The sequence below is a fragment of the Alosa sapidissima genome, chromosome 20, assembly GCF_018492685.1.
Source record: "Alosa sapidissima isolate fAloSap1 chromosome 20, fAloSap1.pri, whole genome shotgun sequence".
In the NCBI taxonomy this organism is placed as follows: domain Eukaryota; kingdom Metazoa; phylum Chordata; class Actinopteri; order Clupeiformes; family Clupeidae; genus Alosa; species Alosa sapidissima.
Genome location: NC_055976.1, coordinates 9,499,046 through 9,523,095, shown reverse-complemented (window position 1 = coordinate 9,523,095; position 24,050 = coordinate 9,499,046). Strand labels below are relative to the sequence as shown.

Below are 24,050 nucleotides of genomic sequence, written 5' to 3'. Positions count from 1 at the left end.
AATTTGACTTGTCTTATGCAAATCTTTCTTTTGACATCAAACATATTGATGTCAATGGGGCATTTTGCCCATGTTCAGGGTGGAAAATAAAAAAGAAAGATTTTCATAAGACAAGTCAAATTGGTGTTTTTAAAAAGAAGGGATCATGGAGAATAAAGAAAAACATTAAAACAAATATTTGTATATTCCCACAAGGTGTTTGGGAGCTCTGAAAATGATAACCAAAATTATTTTTCAGACTTGTGAGGTCTGCTGTTCAGACCCTGAAGGGATTTATTTTCTGTTCATTGCTTTTTGTGAGAGTGTTTCTACTTATCTCAGGCTCTTGATTTATTTTCCTTACTATGTTGAGTACAAATATGTCTTCTGAAGGCCTAAACAGAGCCCAGCCAAAAACTCCAATACAATTTTGATCAACTTTGAGGGACAACTATGACCATGCAGGATCATCCAGACCAAGCGTGATGATTTTTCTACATACTATTCTTATTTATGTACCAGCAAGCAAAATTTGAGCCTCCTACATGGTTTAGTTATTGCGCTGTGGGCTTGTGAACTTTGACAAAAAAAAGAGGCCGACCAAAATCGACACCCCCCTCCCCCTGTAAAATAGGCTGTATCTTGGAAAGTATAGATTTTACATAAGAGTAATTTTACAGTGTGTCTCCTGGATAACATAGGTACACCTGGTGATTTTTTCAGAATTTTTTGAGACCTAAGTGTGTGGGCCCTGGTTCAATTGACGTGGAATGACCCAGAGGTTTTGCTTCGTCTTGGCCGAGCATCCAAACGAATCCTGTAAACGCACTTCCCGAAACCGCACTTTTCTGAAACCTGGTCCCAGAGTGGAAAAATCTGAAACCGTAGCCCGTTTGAATTTGTTTAGACAGCGAAACCGCACATCCTGCTTGCGTATCGATGATGTCATCGCCACACCTCAGCTGCCCTGGACTTGCACTTATAGTATTGCCTAACAATGCTAGTTTTCATACATGACATTACCTACGATTACACTCCGTAAGATAAATATCACAACTGGTGCTGCGCAGCGCTGATAGCTTATGACTTGGTGGACTGAACACTGTTTTTCCCGGTGTTTTTTTATGCATTCTAGTTATTAGGAAAGTCTGTGTAAGTTTAGGGTACATTAATTTGTGCGTAGTGCCAGTGTCATTCATTTATTTTACATGTCTTACAACATATATACATGCATTCACAGTCGAGTGAAATCAGATATAAGCATACAAAGACGCTTAGAACTCACGTTAAGGTGGAGTTACGTTATGGTAGCACACTGAATGCAAATGCGCGATTTGATGCAGGCAAACGTATTGACTGTTACTAACGAAGGTTTTATAGCAATATTATAAATGTGGCGACAGAATAGCTTAGAACTTGGGTAAGCCTTGCGTTTAGTAGCCTAATTGCGGTGATAGCCAAAACTAATGTGAATCACGGACTATCCTACAACCAAAGAAAGTAAAGGTGATTAGTAGGCCTACCTGCGTTAGCCAAATAAAGGACGGGACTGCACCCTTCACAAACCGTAAAATAAAGTTTATTAGTTTTACAGTTGACTACAGTTGACAGTTCACCATCAGTCCACACAAACAATTCTGGTTTCCTTGCATTAGCCATTTCGTTGTAGCCTATTCTGTCTGTCTGTAAAGCGCAAGTTTTTGTCAATTTCTGTAAAGAAACAGTGCCACCTATAGGCCTGGGGTATGAAGTGTTGAGTCGTGTTGAGATGGATCCGTTTGGACGCAAATATTCTTGATACGGTTCCAGGGAAGACGGAGGAAAAAAGATCGGTTTGGTACGTGTGGAGGAGACTGTTCAAGAGCACACCAGATTTTCATGCAGGTGGTCACACACACACACACACACACACACACACACACACACACACACACACACACACACACACACACAAACAAACAAACAAACAAACAAACAAACACACACACACCACCCCCACCTCTATCTCATACAGAAGCAGTACACTTGAGTCTGGGTTGAGCCTGGAATAGGTGAGTGTGTTTAGAGGGTGTTTAACACCCTGGTCTGTGTGGTTTTAGTACTTCACACAACTAATGGGTTTCTGGCTGGAAATGTAAGGTGAGGAACTGAAGGGTTAGTTCAGCTGATTGACTAGCTGGGGGTGAAGGTGATGCCTTAATGGATGGGACTTCAGCATTGCTTATACGGGCCCTCTTTACCAGCTCAACTAGCTGAATGGCAGTTGTGTTGAAACACACACTTTAGGCACATGTTCACTCACATGAGATTAACACCCAGTTGAGTCAAACATTCTGACCCTACTGCATCTTGTTTTTGAATCTAACCTGGCCTTTGAAGAGACATTGTCTGAAAGAATGGGCATGTGATTAGGTTGTGAACTATGTGTGTGTGTGTGTGTGGGGGGGGGGGGGGTTAGTTGGACCTGTAAGACAACACGACTGCGTGTGCTAAAAAGATCAGAACTATTTCAGTCCTTGGAAAGTCAAAGGGCCTTTGTGTGTGTGTGTGTGTGTGTGTGTGTGTGTAGAGATTCGGAAGATAGGATTGGATTGGAATGGTCTCTACGGAATATGTTTACACACACACACACACACACACACACTTAGCAGTAGCTGGGGCCAGGTTTGTCACACATTAATGGGAAGCCGACTGTATGTCTGTGCGCTGCTCCCACGTTACTGACAAGATGGAGGATGTCATCATCGCCTCTACCCACAAATTAATTATTTTTTACCAGAGATAACGAGTGTGTGTCTGACCGTAAATGTGTTATGCTTGCCTGTGTGTGTGTGTGCGTGCGTGCGTGTGTGTGCGTGCGTGTGTGTGTGTGCGCGTGTGCGTGTGTGCGCGTGTGCGTGTGTGTGTGTGCTTTTGGTATTTTTGCCATGCCTAATAACCACAGGGCTAATTATAGCCTATATCGGAGTGGAAGTGGAATGCTGTTCAACTCTCATGTGCCTTATTAAAGCTGACATGGCTGTAGGAGCGAACCGATAGGGGCAATGTACACACACCTACACACACACATGCACACACATCTATATGCATGCCTTCCCATGGGCCTGCTGTGATGTTTCTGTGGTGACTCCATGGACAGACCTGCTTTAACTCCGTAGTAAGATTCTAGTTTCTTTTTCCCACAAATGCGCAGACATTTACAGTTAAAGTGTTTGGTGGTCACTAAAGCTCTTCACACATAGGTGCCAACGTGAGTGCGAACGAGAGCTCGTTCTGTCTGTTGCCCATGGACACCAGCACCGAAATCTTTAAGCTGACAAGCATTGAATAAACAATGGATTTTATTGAGTGGCGCCGACAAAAAGAGAACTAAATCATAAATCTACAAGGCGACGGCAAAAGGGTTCGGCGGTGGGGTGCGGGGTCGTATTGGAAATAATGGAATCCAATAACATCAAATACGGAATGCACCGTACTCATGTCCAGTGCCCAGTTAGGGTCCTTGAGTACAGTAGGTGTGTGTGTGTGTGTATGTATGTGAGTATGACTGTGGTTCTGTCAGGGCCCTCCCTTGTGTGAACTACATCAGCCCTGTCTCTGGAGAGCTTTCAGTACACAATGTGTGAGTTATCTCATCATCCATAAAGGGGAAACATAACAAACACTTTGTTTATTTTGTCCAGCTGACCGTTGTCATGCACTGTCTCTTGACACTGTGTTATAACCACATTTGACTTTGCTCAGTAATAGTGGAAGTGTGTGCATGTATGTAACTGCGCGTATGTGTCTGTGTGTGTGTGTGTGTTTGTGGCCATCGGTCTTTGGGGGCAGCTGAGATTGGATCAGCTGGTGCTTCCTCCCAGCAGGCCCGTCATGGGGCCGCCACTCTGCGCGTTGGCTAAGAGCGAGATCCGCAGGACGCAGCCCAGCGTGCGTCAAAGCAAAAGAAGATGGCCGCCGACACCGAGAAGCCCTCAAAGAGGCCCCCCGATCACCTCCTCACGCTCTGCTCCATCACCCCCTGTTGAGATAACACGCCACGACCGTGACCCATACGCATACCCTGTTGCTGCTCGGCTATTATTTTAGGATAGGTTTCCCTGGGTGTTCTATTGCCTCGAATGCACGCCGGTCCACTGTAGCCTAATGCACGCTGTAGCACTGTTAATGGATTAGCCTCTTATGGACAATGAGTCATTGTAATGTAACATAAATGGCTATCTAGCGTAGGGTTTGACTCTGTGTGTGAGTGCTTATCTGGCAACGCAGATAGCTGGAGCTGCGGCTCTCTCTTGGTACTCGGTTACCTCGCTCCGCTCTGTTGCTCAACACCTTGTGTGTCGGGGTGAACAAGTCGCCTCTCGGGTTGCCGTGCCGTCTAGGCTTTCCAGCAGTTCCCAAACCGGTTTGGCTGTTTCCGCCGCCGGCCTGGGTGTCAAGGCGAGGAAAGGAAACCCTGGGGGGGGGGGGGGGGGATGACTGGGACGGTGGCCGGGAGCTTAATGTGCCTTTTAAACGCAGGAGCAGCAGAAGCTCTGGGTGCTCAGTGTGTCAGTTGTCCTCCTGGAGGGCGATAGCGATCGGCTGGCCAAACAATTGCTTTCTGTCGCATGTTGGGTGTGGTTCCTGGTGGGGTGCGTGTGTGTGTGTATGAGTGTGTGTGTGTGTCAAATTAATTTCCCCACGTGGCCTTTACGGCCAAGGACAAACAAGGCATGTGTGTGCGGCTGTGTGTTTTAGTGCGAGAGCGCCATATCTCTCTGGCCCTCATGGGTGGGGATTGTGGAATGTGTTGGTGTCAGCTGCAGCGCCTGTTTGCCGAACCAGATTCCTGTGCACTTGATAAGGAAAACTTGGACAATCAAGATAATGACAATTACAAAGGTCAATGACGCACTACCTTTTCTCATAGCAGAACAATGCGGTCATCAGGCCCTTTAGACCAGCTGGTCCAAGTTAATTTGGTTGAGCCTGAATACTTCCTGGATGCAGACTGGTCACATTAGTCACATAGTCATGCTAAATTTGGTATTTTTAATTTTTAAAGGTTCATCTTTTAAAGGAAACATTAATGTTAATGTTCAGTGATTTAATGATGAGAAAAAAAGACAGTAGCAGGCCTAGAGTATTGTGAGATCACAAAATTAAACTGTGATCTTCCTGAATGGAGACTCGTGAATGCTGATGAGGAAACGGAATCATGCTAGTGTTTATTGCCACCCTCCAAACTCATGATAGAGAGAACTGAAAGTTCTTGGACTCCTAATAAACACCTAGTTCCCCTTATTGCCTCTTCCTGGGTTATTGTGTACGCCTAAGACACACACACGTACACACACACACACACACACACACACACACACACACACACTCTCACACACACATCTCGTGAGTGTAGATTGCGTCTGCCACAGGCCTTATCTGTGCATCCAGCCACATGTTGTTCTGCCCCTAGAGCGCATTCCTTCTCTAGTTATGTCTGCCCTGTGAACCTGAGTTTACTCTCTCTCCTCTCCGCGGGGACCGAGGGGTCATTCAGAGTGACAAGCTGCCAGTGGACCCATCCAGCAGCATCTCACCTCTGCGCCTGTCAGCCGCTGCAGAGAGAGGGGATGCAGGGTAGAGAGAAGAGTGTGTGTGTGTGTGTCTGTGTGTGTGTCTGTGTGTGTGTGTGTGTGTGTGTGTGTGTGAGAAAGAGAGAGGAGCTAATGGGGAGAGGATCTGCTGAGTTGTATGTTATAGTTAGGGAACCGTGACTCTTTATTGTGTGTGTGAGGCTATTAGGCTGAAGGATTCGCTTGAGGAGTGGTGCAAGAAGGAAGGGAATTGACCACTCAGGTGTGTAAGGGTTTACTTGTGTGTGTGTGTGTGTGTGTGTGTGTGTGTGTGTGTGCTCAGTGTTTCCCACAGAATTGAATTCTATTTGTGGTGGTAGGTTTGCAGAATAACCCGAATGCAACAGTTTTTAACAAAGTAGTGCTGATTTATGATTCTAACCAGATTTAAGCATAGTTTCATTGTGTGGTGGTCAATGTTGATATTGTGGTGGGCCGCCACAAATAAGTCAATGTATGGGAAACACTGGTGTGTGTGTGTCTGTGTGTGTGTTGCTATCATAGACCCTAGCCTGGAAATTGTAGAGGGTCATAGAAAGGGATTGTGTTGTGTATAGTGTGTACCTATTTAGTGTGCATGTAGAACCTACAAAATGACCAGTATGGACCAGATCTCTATGAAGATAGCACTGTGTTTGATACATCCTCAACCAATGTAGAGAAGCTGTGTTTGTAGCCAGTGACCTACCTTTATACTCTTGACACGCCCCACATGATGGCCGTATAGCTATTCCCATTGTTAACATGCTATCTCAGTACTGCACCGATTCATTGTTTTTGTCCCTTCTGAAAGTTTGTTCCTAAAAACATCTAGAGATAAGACCTAAGTTGAAACATGCCACATTCCCCTTTTAAGGTGTGAGACACTATACAGTATTAGAGTCACAGAAGCTTTACATTTCCTACTGCACCCGTATGCACTCTCCCACACAGACACACACACTCTCTCTCTCTCACAGACACACACACACACACACACACACACACACACACACACACACACACACACACACACACACACACACACACACACACAGAGCCATAACGGATCTTTGGCTGTGCTGCTGTGGGGGAAAAGATAAGTGCTGGCTGCAGCTGATGTAGAGACAGCGTGACTGTGTGTCTCAGGCTCTCTGTGGACTGTCCTCTAATGCTGTTAGAAGAGCATCCTGCTTTACACCATTGCCATGCCAAGCCTCCCACACCAAGGAAGCAGCACCCAAATAGAACACCCAGGGATAGGCAGAGGTGTGTGTGTGTGTGTGTGTGTGTGTGTGTGTGTGTGTGTGTTGTTGGATGAGTACTGTATGTTTGGCATCTTGCGTTCTTTTCTAATGTTAGCCCAATTAGTACTTGAAGTTTTCTGACTGGTTTGACTTTATTTGTGTGTGTGTGAGAGAGAGAGAGAGAGCTCTGATAACCTGAACTCACTCAGCGGGCAGATATTTGGGGAGAGACACAGAGCTCTAACTTCAGGAGGAAGGATGGGGGGGGGGGTGATGTTAGAGGGGGAGATGGATGGATGGATGAAGGGGACAGATGGAGGAGTAAAGAATGGTGTGCAATTTCAGGCTTGGAGAAAGGAGCATAATGGTGTTTGTGTGTCCACGCTCTTGTGTGTGTGTGTGTGTGTGTGTGTGTGTGTGTGTGTGTGGAATGTATGTATTACATAAAGGCCTGCATTGGAGCCAGTTACATCCTTGCATAAGCTGAAGTGTGGGGGGAGTAGGGTATGTTCCTAAGGTAGTTTATGCTCACCTCTTTAATGAAAATCATTTATGTGTGTGTGTGTGTGGTTGGGAAAGGGGATGTTAGGTGGGTGTGTACGCAAGTATGTGTGTATGCACGTCACAACCTACCTCCCCATTTACCTGCAGTCGACTAAAAAAATACTCTCTTATGAGCCCGATGGGCTAATCAAGAGCGGAATCAACACCTTTAGGTTTATGGATCTTCTATTTCACTCAGGCAGGCAATCAGCCAGTCTGTATGCACACTTACACACACAGAGAGAGAGAGAGAGAGAGAGAGAGAGAGAGAGAGACGCAGTGCTGGTGTTCTGGGGCCCCAACCTGTAATTTGGGCCTTGGTGTCCTCAGGGGCTGTGCTTCTTCCTGCAGCAGTCGTCAGCAGTATGAGAGAAATGCTGATCTGTCTGCAGCCTTTGCCATTTGAAAGTGAAACTGATGGTATTTATGTCTGTTGTTCGTCAAGTCTGGCTGATCAAGGCCAATATGTTGAGTGATATTAGAGTTTATGTGTGTTTGGAATGGTTCAGGTACTACTAGGTCTTTTTTGGAGTGTGTTCTGGCAAAGGGGGATTGTACACTGTGTGTGTTGAGGTAACACATGTTTTCGCTGTGGTATTTACAGTGTGTGTGTGTGTGTGTGTTCGTCCGTGTGCTTAATATTATTGTCTGAAGATTGTATGCTCTTGCTGTTGGAACCTATAGGTACAGAACCCTTTATCTGTAGTAAGAACAGCAGGTCAAAGGGCTCGGCTGCGCTTATCCTGCTTCTCTCATGGCCTTGAACCAGTTGGCAGAATTTTAACAGGTGTACACATACATAAACACATGTGTACTGAAGTCTTGCTTCCTCTTTCCTTCTCTCTCTCTCTCCCTCTCTCTCTCATCTCTCTCTTCGATACACACAGCCTACTTTCTCTCACATTCACATGTTTACTCACATTGTACCCTTCAAAGCTTTTTTTATCCCACTTCATCACACTGACATGAACACTTTTACACACACACACACACACACACACACACACACACACACATACAGAGACTGACTCACACATAAACACACACAAGTGACACACACAAGTGACGCCCTGCTGAGTGACTTTACTTCCTATTTGTCAAGACAAACAAATGAAAAAATGTGAGGCTGAGAGGGATTTGTTGGTGTTGGGTGCCACCTTGTGGCTGTTTGAGGCACATACCATTTGATGCTGACTTGTGTGTACCTGCGGTTGGTTGTTTTTCCTCTTTTATTTGAAAGCACTACAATGTTACTAAATATGAGAATGTTACTTTTCAGTTTTAGGACTAATACTACTAGTGTTAGGCTAGTAAAAGTCTCCCAAAAACAAAATAATGCCTAGATGTTGAAAACAGAGTTCCCTTGTCCTCATAAATCAATTTCATAATAATTGACGTGTTAGAACTTTTAATATAGCTTGTGTCACTTTAATCTGTTCTAATACACTGAAATGTTGTGTTGGAACTCTGTCCTATCCTTAATCCCAATCAAATATAACTGATGTCTCAGGAATGTCTGTTGTATAAATGTTACGCCTATGATTCTCTGTCCTATCCTGAATCCTGATCAAATATAACTGATTGAGAACTGTTTGTAGTATAAATGTTAGGCCTATAATTCTCTGTTGATTGGTTGTTATGGTGATCTGTCATCTTAATTCCTCTGTCTGCCCGTCTGTCTGTCTGTCTGTCTCCTCCCTCTCTTCCTCCTAATTCCCTCCACCCGTCCTCTCTAAACAGAAACTTAAAAGGCTGATTCCTGATGAGGTAGGTTGATGTGTGTAGTCTGTAGCTGTCCTTGTCTATGTGCATGATCTAGTGTGTTGCCTGAGTTTTTGCTTGTTTGGCTAACCCCCCCCCCCCCCCCAAGCGTGTGTTGTGTGTCCACATCACAGTACAGCTAACCTCAGCACTCTGCACTCTCACTTACTTAACCCCTCACACACTCACTCACACATTCACTTACGATTGCCAACGTACCCATCACGCTACGCTGCACACAACGCATCAGGCTCCAGCTCAGCTGCACTGTGCTTGTTTGCACTAGAACAACAACTGGGCCTGCTTGATGTCCAGGGCACTCAGACCACCATGCAGCTCAGTCGACTAGGTCTCTGGGTAAAAGGTTGGAGCCTGCTATGCAAAAGGTTTGGGTTGATTTTGCCTAATGCAGGGGTCTCAAACTCAAATGAGCTGGGGGCCACTTCTGCTAATGTCATCTCGTTGGAGGGCCACATCAGTGTTAAAGAATAATACAAAAAAAGAACGGCTATTTCCTAAAATGCAATGTTTTTTTTCAAATACTGTATTTTCAAACACAAAACTAAAAACAGAAAATGTTATCTAGTTTTAGACACCTGTGCTAGCAACCTTAGCTCATAAATAAAATAATGATTAAATAAATATTAATACAAATTATAAAAACAAACAAAAAAGCATAAAAACAAGTAGGCCTATGTGTGTGTTTCACACCAAATAAAAATATTTTCCTCTCATAACTGTTTTAAACCTGGCAAACTAGGCGTCAGTACGACGGAGTATTAGGGCCACACATGAAGGAAAAAATATTTTTGCCATGACGAGATTAAACTCGACATGTCGACTTTAAAGTCACCATGTCAACATTAAACTCGACATTTCTAGAATAAAGTTGAAATGTAATATTGACTTTAATCTCGACGTATCGACTTGAATGTCGCCACGTCGACATTAAACTCAACATTTCGAGAATAAAGTTAGTTTGGAGAGAGAAAAACCGCTCGGGACGATTGAAAGGGAGGACGAATGAAACAATGCAACTAGTGCAACAATGATTCAGAGTGTTCGAGTGCAACAATGATTAGACATAGGCCTATATCATGTGGACAAAACAGAACATATTAACCTACGTTGCTCAGCCAAATACTTTGCTGTTAGGTCCTTATCACGGAGTTACAGGCGATAAATGCAATGGTCAAAAGTAGCCTAAACGTCATAGCGGTTTATTTATTTATTGTAGGCCTATTATTAAAGTGTTGTTTTTCATCTAAAGGTTCAACTTCATGTTTATGCACTAGAGGCATACTAGGCGCTCTCCCCAATCCTAGACTTTCACGTTGCTTGTTTGTAATGGAAGCAAAACAGCCTATTGCTGAATGTCTATGGAGGGACGAATGAAGCTGTCCTCCCGATCACCCCATGTAGGCTAGTAGCCTACATGCACACATATGCACACAAAGTGCATGCACACATATTCTCTCACGGGATCAAAATAGTATATATGCTTAGGCTAACCTGTGTTTCTAGACTCGTATTGCAGGTGAGACATGAAAAAGCAGTTTTAGAAAAATGAGTTTTGCCATGTTCTCCTGGAGAGTGACGGCTTGTGGGTCATGAAGGGCAGTTATTTGGATGTGCAGTGGCCTTAACCACGTAAAACAGAGTGAAATAACATTTTGTATAGAAACATTATCATTGGATACATATATATTTTGTAGCTATTTAGCCTAAATGGCATAGTGCATGGTATTTCCATAACCGCGAGACAGCACTTCATGATGACTGCAATGAGTAGTTAACAGACAAGACGCAATCTATCTGATTATCTGCAATCTAGCAATCTATCTGAAATAACACCTATTTGAAGCCCATTTTTCTTTTATGTAACACATTGTGTATTAGTGTAGGCTACATAGCTTAAACTCTGTAGGCTATGTTTAAACAGTAGGGTGCTCCAATAGGGTTTCCAGTGCTCTCCAGACTGCCAGGAAAACGTTAAATCCTCCGGGTTGGACACAGCTGTGCGCCTTCATCATTGCCCTTGGACTATTCAGCCGCTTAACTAGATGCAACCAACTGGACTACTAAGTTAACATGAGTTTTCTTTTTAAAATGTCTTAATTATTTATTTTATTATTTGTTTTTGTTTGTTTGTTATCCGTCTTGAATGTTTCACATGTTGTATGTTTCACGTGTGACGGGTACGCTGGCGATTACGCCGCTCCGTTAGGCATTTTTGTTATTTGTTTGTTTGGGTCTTGTGTGTGAAGCACTTTTGTTGCACTTTGTGCATAGAAAAAATGCTCTTCATGTCTGTAAGCACTTTGTGCTCAATGCTTGAAAAGTGCTATATAAATAAATATTATTATTATATTATTATAGGGCCTATTGCGAGTTTAATTTCAGCATGTCGACTTTAAAGTCGAAACGTCGAGATTAAAGTCGACATTACATTTCAACTTTATTCTCGAAATGTCGAGTTTAATGTCGACATGTCGACTTTAATCTCGCCATGGCAAAAATATATTTTTTTCTTCATGTGTGGCCCTAATACTCCGTCGTACGTCAGGGTTAAGAAAGCAACACCATTGGATTTTTATATAAAAATTTCAAAAGGCCATGGCTTGAAAGTAGTCAGAGATAAAGTCCTACTGTAAATGTAAAAATCTTTGAGTATAAACAAAAGTTTATGAAGGGGGTACATTTACCTATCTAATTTGCCACTGGATGGCAAGCACCTCAAATTATGCACCTTTCGGTAAATACTGGATGAACATATTTGAGCAGGTTTACTTTCTTTTTTGTCATATTACCCTCATAACAAATTAACAGGAAAACACCTAAGATGTACATGTATACCAACAATAGTAAACTATTACCAAAGATCCTTGTGCTCCGCTTGAACCCTCTCTGCTATTACTAGCCTATAACCACAAGGCCTATAAAGTATCCTGGTCAAATCAGTTCCTATATCGCGGGTGACTTTGTAGTTCTTCAGAGCCCTATTTCTACTACCCCTGCTGTCAGGATATTCTCCTTCAGAATCAGAATAGGTGAATAACATAGCCTACCCAAGACTTCATCACACGTGTGAACATTTTTCAACATTTGGTGTAGGCCTATGTCTGCTTCAATTTGTGCAAAACTATTGCATCGCTTTCGCGTCATTACAAATGCACGTCTTCGTGTTTCTCGCGTGTAATACAAGTATTTCCTGAAAACTTTGTGCAGCGATTTTGGTTTGAATCAAGCTCTGGATGTCTAGCAAATAGTGGAGGAGAGTTCAAATGAGATTTGTCACCGTACTTGGATATATCGTCTATTTTAATCAGTATCGTTGTTTGTCGCAATTAAAAATACCCTCAAGGGCCGGATTACATTATTATTTTGACATAAGTCGCGGGCCGGAATTGGGGGCCGGGAGTTTGAGACCCCTGGCCTAAAGCTTTTTTGGAAGAGCTTTGGCACCCCCTAGTGGCCACCACGGGTGCAGGAGCTGCGTCTGTGACACTGCCACTGACGTCACAGTGTTCCTGCCCCCCCCACCTGCTTCGGCTCCCACTTGCTTTCTGTTGTTTACTTTGTTTACCAACCGTCCCAGCAGCGGCACTAGACATGGTGGTCACACCGTGCCTTGAGAGTGTTCTGACTGTTTGCCCTTTACTTGCATGGCCTACTCACAGACCTCGGGATCTTTGTACATGCCACTGAAATGGACTGCCAGTCTAAACAAACCCACCTATCTGAGTTCAGTAAGTCCTAGTAGAGGCTAGTAACCTAGAAGTAAAATGCTGCGCTTTTGAAATTAGATTGGTCTAATTTCAAAACTAATTTGAGCATTATGGTAGTTCTGAGCTTCAGTTTCTGAAGTGGAATAATGCTCTAGTGATCAGCCATTCTCCACCAAGGAGAAGAAGTATTGCCTGCTGTGTGTGTGTCAGAGGGTAATCTAGACAATATAGAGGGGACTCAACGACAGACTAAAGTGGGAGCGCTAGGGCCTTAAGCTTAGCATGTCTTACAAGGATTCCCTAATACTGCCCTAAAGCATTTTAATATTTTCTCTTAAGCACCATTAATTAATTAACAGCTCAATTAATTTGAGCTGTTGAAAGCTCCATATATATGACATCCAAAAAAGACAGGATCCAGGACCTAATAACCAGAGAGTTGGAGCATTCCATTATGAAGGTGATTTGACTAGCAAAGATGCAGAGGTCTATTAACCACTGTTTGATGTGGTGACAGAAGTGGAAATGACTTCAGGCTGAAGGAAACCCAAACTACCCTGAGGGCATTTCCTGTGTTTGTCACCGCTGGGTCCGAGCCCACCTCACCATCGCCCCCATTCACTGACCTGTTGGTGTGGGTGCTGCTGGCATGTGCATCTCTGACCTCTGACCTATGCCCTTTGACTTTGGCAGCTGGAGCGCTTCACCAGCATGCGCCAGAAGAAGGAGAAGGAGAAGCCGAGTCACCACCCGGGCCAGAGGCACTCGACCGCCGCCCAGTACGAGGTGCCCGCCGGCGCCGCCATGCTGCACGAGCACCCAGACGAGTACGTGCTGGACCTGTTCGAGAAGATGCTGGTGAGTGTGTGTGTGAGAGTAAGAGTGAGAGAGAGATAGGGTGTGTTTGTGAGTCTGTGTGTTATGTCTCCCGCAGTTAAAACCTAGGGGGCATACGACGACATAACCCATCAACTCTTAACTAAACACAAAGGTAAACACCGAAACCAGGAAATAGCCGAGTGACCTGGAGCTTTGTTAGGCTTCAAAATAAAAGCTCCGGGAGGCGTTGAAACCCCACAGCAACAAAACTAACAAAAAAAAAGGAAAATAAACACCCACACAAACTCTGGCGCACGCCGGCCAGTAGCCTGCAACTCCATACACAGGTATGCACAGTCAACACAACACACACACAGGTATGCACAGTCAACACAACACACACACAGGTATGCACAGTCAACACAACACACAGACACAGGTATGCACAGTCAACACACACACACAGGTATGCACAGTCAACACACACACACACACACACACACACACACACACACACACACACACACACACACACACACACACACACACAGGTATGCACAGTCAACACAAAACACACACACAGGTATGCACAGTCAACACAACACAGATACAGATTAGAAGTCACAAGACCCAATGACCACCAATCTGCTGCTTGGCACCAAGGCCGTCTGTATGCCAGCTGAGGGTTTTTAAAGGTTGCCCAATAGAGTACCAAAGCCATGACGTAGCGCTGCCAAGGCAGCAATTTCACTGGATCTAAACAAATCAATCTAACCATTGAAATCACCATTAGCGGTGGCTTTCTTAATCTATTTCAATAATTTTACAACGTTTCTAAGATGTTAGTATATATTTTTACACTGTAGGAATCACATACTACAACATATATTCATACCAACACGATCAAATTCGTGACTACAGAGTTTTATTTTAGCATGGGTTTCCTCCGTAAAAGAGACCTGCATGTAACTTCACAGCATGCGGTTAAAATCCTTAAATTCACGGACGTATTTTGGCTAGCAAAAAACGTCACTTTTAACAGCCGCCAGTCTTTGAGAAGACGTGAAATATCCACTGGAATTTTGTTTCTTTATATTACACCTGCCAGGGAATCCGTGTTATGTGGGTAAGCTGCTGTCTAGCAGGTAAAGCATGTTTAAATGGCTATAGCCTACATTTAAAACAATTTATTAGCTAGAAATGATGCCACATGTCTACATTCAATGCTATTTAAGCCACTTCGAAAGTTTGTTTAGATCCAGTGATTCTGCCGTCATGGAAACGCTACGTCAGACTTTGGTACTCTATTAGCCCAATTAGGAACCCCCACTTCCACCAGGCAATCAGGAGTAGGCGGGGCCTAGACACAAAGGAGAGCAGAACAGCAGGACACCCCAAACACACTACACTACACTACACTTGCTGTAGCAGTGTGTGAGGGGGAAAGAGAGGTTGATGACGGGATGATTAGACAGAAAGAGAATGTGTGTGTGTTTTTGTGTGTGTGTGTTTGTTTGTTTGTGTGTGTGTATGTATGTGTGTGTGTGTGTGTGTGTGTGTGTATGTATGTGTGTGTGAGGGGAGAGAGGTATGTTTTTAATCAATTCTGTTTTGTGTGCAGAAACACTGAAAAGAATAAGAGGTGTGTGAGTGTTTGTGTACATGAAGGAGAAAGAGAGTGACAGAGAGCAGCTAATCACGGCGTGTGTGTAATGGTGTGTGAAAGGTTTTTGCACATGACACAGTGAAGAGTGTGGTGTTCGAGGTGGTCTTCGTCAGCATCTGTATGTGTGTGTTCATTTGGCTAATTAGTATAACAGATGTAGGATTATGACCAAATTAAACTGTATACATTGAGCTCTTCTCTGCTGTGCTTATTGTTAATGGGCCAAAAAGCACTACAACTTCATCCTGTGATGAATTGATATACGTCTGGACTGGCAGTGATTATGATTATGATGGCCAACTTAATTGCGTGTGTGTGTGTGTGTGTGTGTGTGTGTGTGTGTGTGTGTGTGTGTGAGACTTCATAGTTTATTTTGAACCCCTCTAATCTTCCTAATAAGATGGATAGCATGTTATGATGACCATTGTTATGGCCCCTGGCGTGTGTGTGTGTGTGTGTGTGTGTGATTCTCCCCATTCTTGCTCTCATGATGAATATGTGTTTGGGTTATAGGAATGACGGTGGAGACAACTTAATGGTGTGTGAGTGTGTGTGTGTGTGTGTGTGTGTGAGTGTGTGTGTGAGTGAGAGAGAGAGTGTGAGTAGGGAGGGAGGGAGAGAGCGAGTGAGTGTGATGATTTAATGTTGTTTTTGTTGCAGCTGCTGATGATTCTGTCAGGGTGAGTGAGAGTGTTTGAGTGTTTTTATGGCGGGGATGATGGCGTGATTGCTGAAAGATATATTGGACGCTTATTTCAAAAATCGTTTCCTCTCTACCTCTTTTTCTCTCTCTCTCTCCTTTTTTCCACCCCTGATTCCCTCCCCTCACTCCCTTCCTTCATTTGTGTGCCTCCTCTCTCTCTCTGTCTCTCTCTCTCTCTCTCTCTCTCTCTCTCTCTCTCTCTCTCTCTCTGTCTCTGGGCGCTAGGTGGACATGAATCTGAATGAGGAGAAACAGCGGCCCTTGCGGGAGAAGGACATCAGCATCAAGAGGGAGATGGTGTCTCAGTACCTGCATACCTCCAAGGCTGTAAGCGCCTGTCAATATAACACACACACACACACACCTCCAAGGCTGTAAGGCTGTAAGTGCCTGTCAATATAACACACACACACACACACACACACACACACACACACACACACACACACACACACACTGAAAAAAAGACCACAGCCTTTAAAGCTGTAAAAAGCTGCCATCATAAAACACATAATAACACACACTCATCTGTCATTATAACACACACATATGTACTGGTTGATTGACAGCTGTAGGCGCCTTCCATCATTATATAACCCATCATAGTGAACTCCTATCTGTGATCATGCCACAGTCACTCTAATGCAGAGCAAGCTGCAAACACCTGTGATATCACACACAACAAGAGATGTACAACAGACTTCTTTCAGAAAGATAAATGCAGTTTTAGTAGCATTGCTATTAAATTGGGATCCCTTGCCAGCTTCTGTGGATTCATGATGGTAATCTATATTAAATGATTGCATCTAATATCGGTCATGTCTGTAAACTTCTGCAAGCAGTTATTACTTGCTGTCTTCTGTCAAGTTAGACTATAATACGAGAGACCTACTTAATTGTTTTCTTAGAGATGTATTGCTAAAGGCAGTGAAGCCTGCCTCAAGCCTCCTAAAAGTGTTGCTCACAATGGAATTAATAAAGTCTACATTTTCATTCAATTATAATTTTTTTAATTATTTTTTATGTGACCTTTCTGACTACATTAACTTTAATCAGTCACTTTTTACTGTGTGTGTGTGTGTGCGTGTGTGTGTGTGTGTGTGTGTGTGTGTGTGTGTGTGTGTGTCTACAGAGTCAAAACCAGAAAGAGAGCTCCAAGTCTGCACTGATTTATATTCAGGAGCTGAAGAGTGAACCCCGAGACACACAGCTGCTCAGCGTCCTGGAGTCTCTGAGGGTTTCTCTCAACAATAACCCAGTCAGGTAACACACATACACACACACACACAAACAGGTAACACACACACATTCAAACACACTAGTAACTAGCAAAGTAGTCACACGTTGAAATGTTGATAATATGTTGTTTCCTCTCCCGTAGTTGGGTGCAGCAGTTTGGGGATGAAGGCTTAGCTTTGCTGCTCAACATCCTGAAGAAACTCCAAGAAGAGGAACCGTAAGCTCCCTAGAGTTCCTTTTTCTCTCTCTCTCACACACACACACACACACACACACACACACACACACACACACACACACACACACACACACACACACACACACACACTCAAATGTACACTCCACATTTCCACTGACATGTGCACCAGTCAGCCGCCCTCAGTCGTCCTCTTGTGCCCCTCAGGAACATGGACCCGAGGAGCATGGAGGTCAAGTGTCAGCATGAGATCATCCGCTGCATCAAAGCGTTCATGAACAACAAGGTGAGAGAGCCTCCTGACGCCGGACTACTCTCTCAACAACACCAGCAGGAGCACCTACATCTCATCTCATCTCATCCCTCTTTCTCTCTCTCCCTCTCTCCCTCTCTCTCTCTAAGGAAAAAATGTTACTGATAAAAACAGATGATTACTTGTAGACATCAATATACACACATGGTTATATCATTATCATGTGATGATAATAATGCTTTTTTAATATACTGTAGTTCAATGTTATAATGACACTATAACATTATCTTGTGATGATTGTGATTAAATGTCTGTGTCCTGCTCTGTCCCTCTGCTTCTCTCAGTATGGTCTGAAAGCCATGTTGGTGTCGGCCGAGGGCATTCCTCTCCTGGTGAGAGCCATGACCCCCAAGGTGCCACACATGATGGTGGACGCTATCAAGATCCTGTCCGCCATCTGCATCCTGGACCACCCCGATAACCTGTAAGTGTGTGTGTGCCTGTGCGTGTGTGTGTGTGGTCTGCTGACATGGCTCTAAAAGCATATTTCAGCAGATATTATCTCCACCTGTTTCTGTGGCAACTGAGAACTCCTGCTGACAAAACTTTCCCAGGTCTCACCCCCAGCCAAGTGTCTGCACTGTGTTTCTGTGTTTATGAGTGAGGTCATGTGTTGTGATTGTGAGAGTGTGTGAAGAGTTAGACGTGAGTAAGTGCTGGTAATATCCCTAGTTGTGTTTGCAGCAGTTTGTTTTCCGAGTGCAAATCCCAATGTGTGGATGGGACGCACGATTGCTGCTGAAAATGACTACGCCCACGAGGCAATCAGAACCACTTTGAATGTTTGTCCCCCACCCCAATCTTTTTGGAATGGAATGAGTCACTTTCATTTTGTTATGACTGACGATATTGTGTGTGTGTGTGTGTGTGTGTGTGTGTGTGTGTGTGTGTGTGTTCAGGCATGAGAGAGTTTTGGAGTCCCTAACAGAGATAGCGGAAGAACGGGACATTGAGCGGTTTGAATATCTACTGACTGGCATGCGTAAAAACAACATTGCACTCAAGGTACAAACACACCCACTCACTCATTCACACACACACTCACACACACAGACACACACACACTCACACACACACTTACTGTCACAAGCACCCTCATTCAGTCAAATTACCCACACACTCGAATATATTTCCATTTGATCATGATACGTAGTAATATTGCCATGCCAATGTCATATCTGTTGTATGATTACGAGGGATTGTGTAATAGTGTTGTGCATGTGTATGTCCACTCTGTAGGCTGTATGTATGCAGCTGGTCAACGCCCTGATCTCCCGTGGCGAGGAGCTGGACTTTAGGATCCACATCCGCTCAGAGCTCATGAGGCTCGGCCTGCGCGACCTGCTCAATGTGAGTCCCCTTTTCACACCCAGACCCAGTCCCACACAGATCCCTTAGAACCAGACACAGGCCCACACAGATCCCTTAGAACCAGACGGTGTCCCTTACAGAGCCCTCAGAACCAGAACCAGTCCTACACAGAACCCTCAGAACCACACCCAGTCCCTTACAGAACCCTCACATCCAGACCCAGTCCCTTACAGAACCCTCAGAACCAGACCCACATCCATCTAGACCACGTAACCCCCACCACCCCCACCCACACACCCACCTACTCACCCTGAACACCAGGCCTCTGCACCTTTATTCAGACACCACGTAGCATCACAGGACAGGGTGTGAACACGTGCAGGTGTCACAGCCCAGTCAGTGGGCTCATTGAGAAGGAGAAGTGCTAATTGGAGCTCATTCACTGGCGTCAAGCTCAGACTGACCGCTCAGGTCTCAGCAGGCGCAAAGCTCAGCGATTAAGAACCTATTGTCCCGACCACCTCACATGTGGAAGATAAGGTGTCGCACTGGACAGGTGATATCACTGCATCCAACACATACAGGTACTTGCTTGGCTTGGACCTGGTCTCCCTGTACACCCGACACCATGACAAACCACGACTCACAACGAAGACATGTCCTCACCATCCTCACAAGACTTTGTAAATGGCTGAGCTGAAAATGAAATGTCTGGTTATGAGTAGTCTAAGACTTGTACAGCTTAGTGAACTACCTGCCCAACTACTTTCTGAATTATATATCAGTATATGCAGTAAATCCCACATGTAATGAACTTAGCCAAAAGGAGATGTTGAACTTCAGTGTGGTTTCTTTTGAAAGTTCTGTGTTTTCATACGTGTGTGTGTGTTTGTGTGTGTGTGTGTAGGAACTGAGGAACATTGAGAATGAGGAGCTGAAGGTGCAGTTGCAAGTGTTTGATGAGCAGGCGGAGGACGACTCGGAGGACTTCAGGGCTCGGCTGGACGATGTCCGCATAGAGATGGAATATCCTTCCACCCAGATCACACACACACACACACACACACACACACACACACACACACACACACACACACACACACACACACATACTGATCATGTGGTGGAGGAGTTACTGAGCACAATCACTGTGACAACAGTTATTAGTCTGAGAGGCCTCAGTGTATTCAAATGCGCCTACAGCATTTCTAAGGAGAATGGGATGGTGCATATGTGGATTTATTTTGTAAAAAAGTGGAGGAAATGTGTCCATGCATTTCACATTCTCACCACCAGATGTCTCAAGATTCCCAAAACAATTTCAAGAGTTAGATTTTACTGTGTGCATGCTGTGCACCTTTGTGGACACCAGGGGGAGTGCAATTTGCATTAAATGTCAGTGATGGGGGTTGCATTTCAGTCAGCCGCTATGATGGTAATTCCAAACTCATCTCAGTGTGTGTGATTGGAACAGCGGAAAACACTCTGCTCTGATGAAATGACAAATTGAATGTCATGGCCTTGGGCCCTTGATTGGGCCCCGATCGCAAACCATCAGCCATGTAAATGTGGTCCCTCTTCTTAGCCCATCATCTGAAATCAATGCATGCCATAGTTCTTCCAAACACCAACGTACAGCATGTAAATCAGTCCCCCCCCCCCCCTCCCCTGTCCAGCAGCTCGCACTGCCCTCCACAGTAGCTGAGTAGCTCCAGAGGAGCACCAGGGGTCACAAACTGGGGCAAAAACATGATGGACAACGACCCTGTACACCAAGACAGAAGGGCTGGAGAACCCACTACCCACCCGTTCAGATAGCAGCTCCCCTGGGCCTAATATAATGGCATTAAGCTATATGTGCGTCCTTATTTTATTATCAGAGACCGATTTATTTGACCAGATGAGACCCAAGGAGTTTGCTTCCGACGGATGATGTCACACTAGCAGTACAGACAATATACAGACCATATAGACAATACAATGTAGTTGTAAATGTGAAATGTAGTTGTGGTGAGCTGCATGTGTGGGTGTCTGTACTGCGGCGTGGTTGTCCTTAACCGCTGGGGCGTGCACTGATACGACGGAGGTGTTCCAGATCCTTCTGAATACGGTGAAGGACTCCAAGGCCGAGGGCTACTTCCTGTCCCTGATGCAGCACCTGCTGCTGGTGCGCAACGACTACATGGTCAGGTGAGGAGGCACACCCCGACGGAGAAGAGAGAACGCATGCACTCAGTTACTGTGTGTGTGTGTGTGTGTGTGTGTGTGTGTTAGAGAGAGAGAGAGAGAGAGAGAGAGAGACAGAGATTGGAGAAGAAATGAAAGGGTGATGGCAAAAGACGTTTGCCGGATTAATAAATGATTTTATTCCTAAAAGGTGATTTTCAAGGGGGTAATCAGCAAATGTCAGAGTAATGCAAGGTGTCTGTGTGTGAGAGAGAGAGATGGAGAGAGAGAGAGAGAGAGAGAGAGAGAGATAAACTGAGACCTGTTTGTGTATGTGTGTGAGAGAGAGACTGAGGCCTGTGTGTGTGTGTGTGTGTGTGTGTGATTAAGAGTGTGTCAGAGAGACAGATGAAGGGGAGAAGGAGAGCAGTGTGCAGAGGAAGAGAGTGCTGGTATCCATCATGTGGTCTCATCAGCTTTGATTGTGTGATTGCAGCCTGGTTTCCTCTCAGCTGGATCTCAGCCACATAAATGGAGTGATGGAGAGATGGAGGGGTGTGTGTGTGTCTGCGTGTGTGTGTGTGGGGGGTGGATTTGATTGATGGGCAGCGGGAGGCGGCCCCGGTTGCCCGCGGCGACCGGCTCTAAATGAGATCCTTGGTTCGGTGAAATATCCTCGTCTCATTTAGTTACCACGACGACTAGTCTCAAGGCAACATGTATTCTCAGACTCTACTTACACACATACACACACAGAGGCAAGCAAATCAAAATGCACATTCTGATTGAAAGTAGTTGACATGTTTATATTCATTGTAGGTATGTTTTTACTTCCCCTTACTCTACCTTACACAGACACACACACACACACACACACACACACACACTTTAAATGGTTTTGGGATGTCAGACATGTTTCCCGTTCACTGTGTCTGCGATGTGTTCCGACAGGCAGGAAATTGGAATGTCTCCGACAAGCTCACAGGGGAGACTGTGTGTGTGTGTGTGTGTGAGGGAGTAAGTCAATGTGTGGACGCCTGGGTTTGTGTGCACTTGTGAGCGGACCAATGTGGAGAGAAGTTGAGCTGTGTGTGTGTGTGTGCGCGCGCGTGACAGACAGGCCGTCCACCCACACACTCACTACCCCTCCCCACCTTCCCAGAGGCCTCCAGCTGAACCTCTGTGGTCTCAAACATTACTGAATATCTCCCCTTTCCTCTCTTTTGCTCTAATTTGCTTTTCTTTCCCCATCTCTCTCTCCATCACTCTCTCACTCTCTCTCTCCTTCTCTCTCTCTCCTTCTCTCTCTCTCTCTCTCCATCACTCTCTCTCCTTCTCTCTCTCTCATCTCTCTCTGTCCATCTCTCTCTCTCTCCTCTCTCTCTCTCCTTCTCTCTCTCTCCATCTCTCTCTCTCTCCTTGGTCTTCTCTGACGCCTTCCTCCCTAATGGCCTCGGCTGAAAAGAAACGAAGGATCTCTTTCCCTCTCTGTCTCTGTCTCTATTTCTCTCTCTCTCTCTCTCTTTCTTTCTTTCTGCGTCTCCCATCCCTCCATTCCCCTCTAGGTAATGCTCCATCACACAATGGAGAGGAAATTAGAAGAGGAGGTTGAAAGAAAGTGCGGCCAGTATGAGTGTGTGTGGGTGTGTGTGTGTGAATGTGTGTGTGTGTGTGTGTGGGGGTCTGTCTGGGTCATGTGTATACTCTGCTGCAGAGATTTCATATCAAGCCTACGCATTAAAGATCAGATCAATAGAGATGGTCTCACTAGAGAAAACAGCCAGTGAGTGAGAGAACAGCCAGGCACAGAGGCCATTGACTGATACTGAATTGCACCCTCAGTATATCAATGCAAAATCGTTTTAAAATGTAATGTGATAATTACCTACCGGAGGCAGTTCTAGCCTCTGCCTTGACATTCTTAAGAATTCAGGGAACAAATTGGGGCAAGGTCTCGACTGAATTTTTGATTGGAATTAAAACTGGACACTAGATGTCTCTCTTGCTCTACGAATGAATTGTGGCTCCACTTTACAAAAAAAAAGAAAGAAGGAAAAAGGGGACAGCATAGAGAAGAAAGTGAGAGAGAAAGAGGGAGAGAGAGAGAGAGAGAAACAAAATAAAGGTGAGAAAAAGAGTTTGCAGGAGAAAATGAAGAAAGTATTGAGTTAGTTTCACACGGGGTCACATAGTCCGACACCTGGAAAATTGAGAGTGTCTGTGAACCTATCAAATGTTGGACAATGGTCTCACTTCTGGGAAGTGTCTTAAGGATCCACACACACATACTGTAGTCCCTGACAGACACACACACACACACACACACACACAGACTGTCTGTCTCAAACAGGGCTGCATTCACTGGGTGCAGGTGAATTGATCTTAAAAGTCATTTTCAGTGCAATAGTTTTCATTGCCTGATGTATCACATAGGATGACATTGCTTCTTGCTATGAGAAGAGCTTGAATGAAAACTCTATGTGTGACCGACGTTGCGTTCCTATGAAGGGAACTCGCGCGCTTCACCCTTCTGGACTCACTGGTCATTTTGTGGCTCTCATTGTGTGTCTCTCATCCTACCCCGCAGGCCACAGTACTACAAACTGATAGACGAATGCATTGCCCAGATTGTGCTGCACAGGAACGGGGCCGACCCGGACTTCAAGTGCCGCAACTTGCAGATCGAAGTGGAGAATCTCATCGGTAAGGGTGCTTCTTAGAGCCTAGCGAAGCCTCCTGCACACACACACACATCTCGCCACTAGGGGGCAAACGAGAGGAGCCC

The 24,050-nt window shown here is 44.9% G+C and overlaps 1 protein-coding gene across 1 annotated transcript in view; it reads left to right on the top strand.

Annotated features, from left to right (window-relative positions):
- LOC121693989 (protein diaphanous homolog 1) overlaps positions 1 to 24,050 on the top strand; it is a 121,744-nt gene that overhangs the window by 16,434 nt on the left and 81,260 nt on the right. The window contains 12 exon segments of the mRNA XM_042073875.1: positions 9,104 to 9,130; positions 13,546 to 13,710; positions 16,266 to 16,367; positions 17,173 to 17,303; positions 17,422 to 17,496; positions 17,683 to 17,761; positions 18,073 to 18,212; positions 18,688 to 18,793; positions 19,028 to 19,138; positions 20,007 to 20,125; positions 21,173 to 21,289; positions 23,853 to 23,968. Coding sequence (XP_041929809.1) covers positions 9,104 to 9,130; positions 13,546 to 13,710; positions 16,266 to 16,367; positions 17,173 to 17,303; positions 17,422 to 17,496; positions 17,683 to 17,761; positions 18,073 to 18,212; positions 18,688 to 18,793; positions 19,028 to 19,138; positions 20,007 to 20,125; positions 21,173 to 21,289; positions 23,853 to 23,968 — 1,288 coding nt within the window.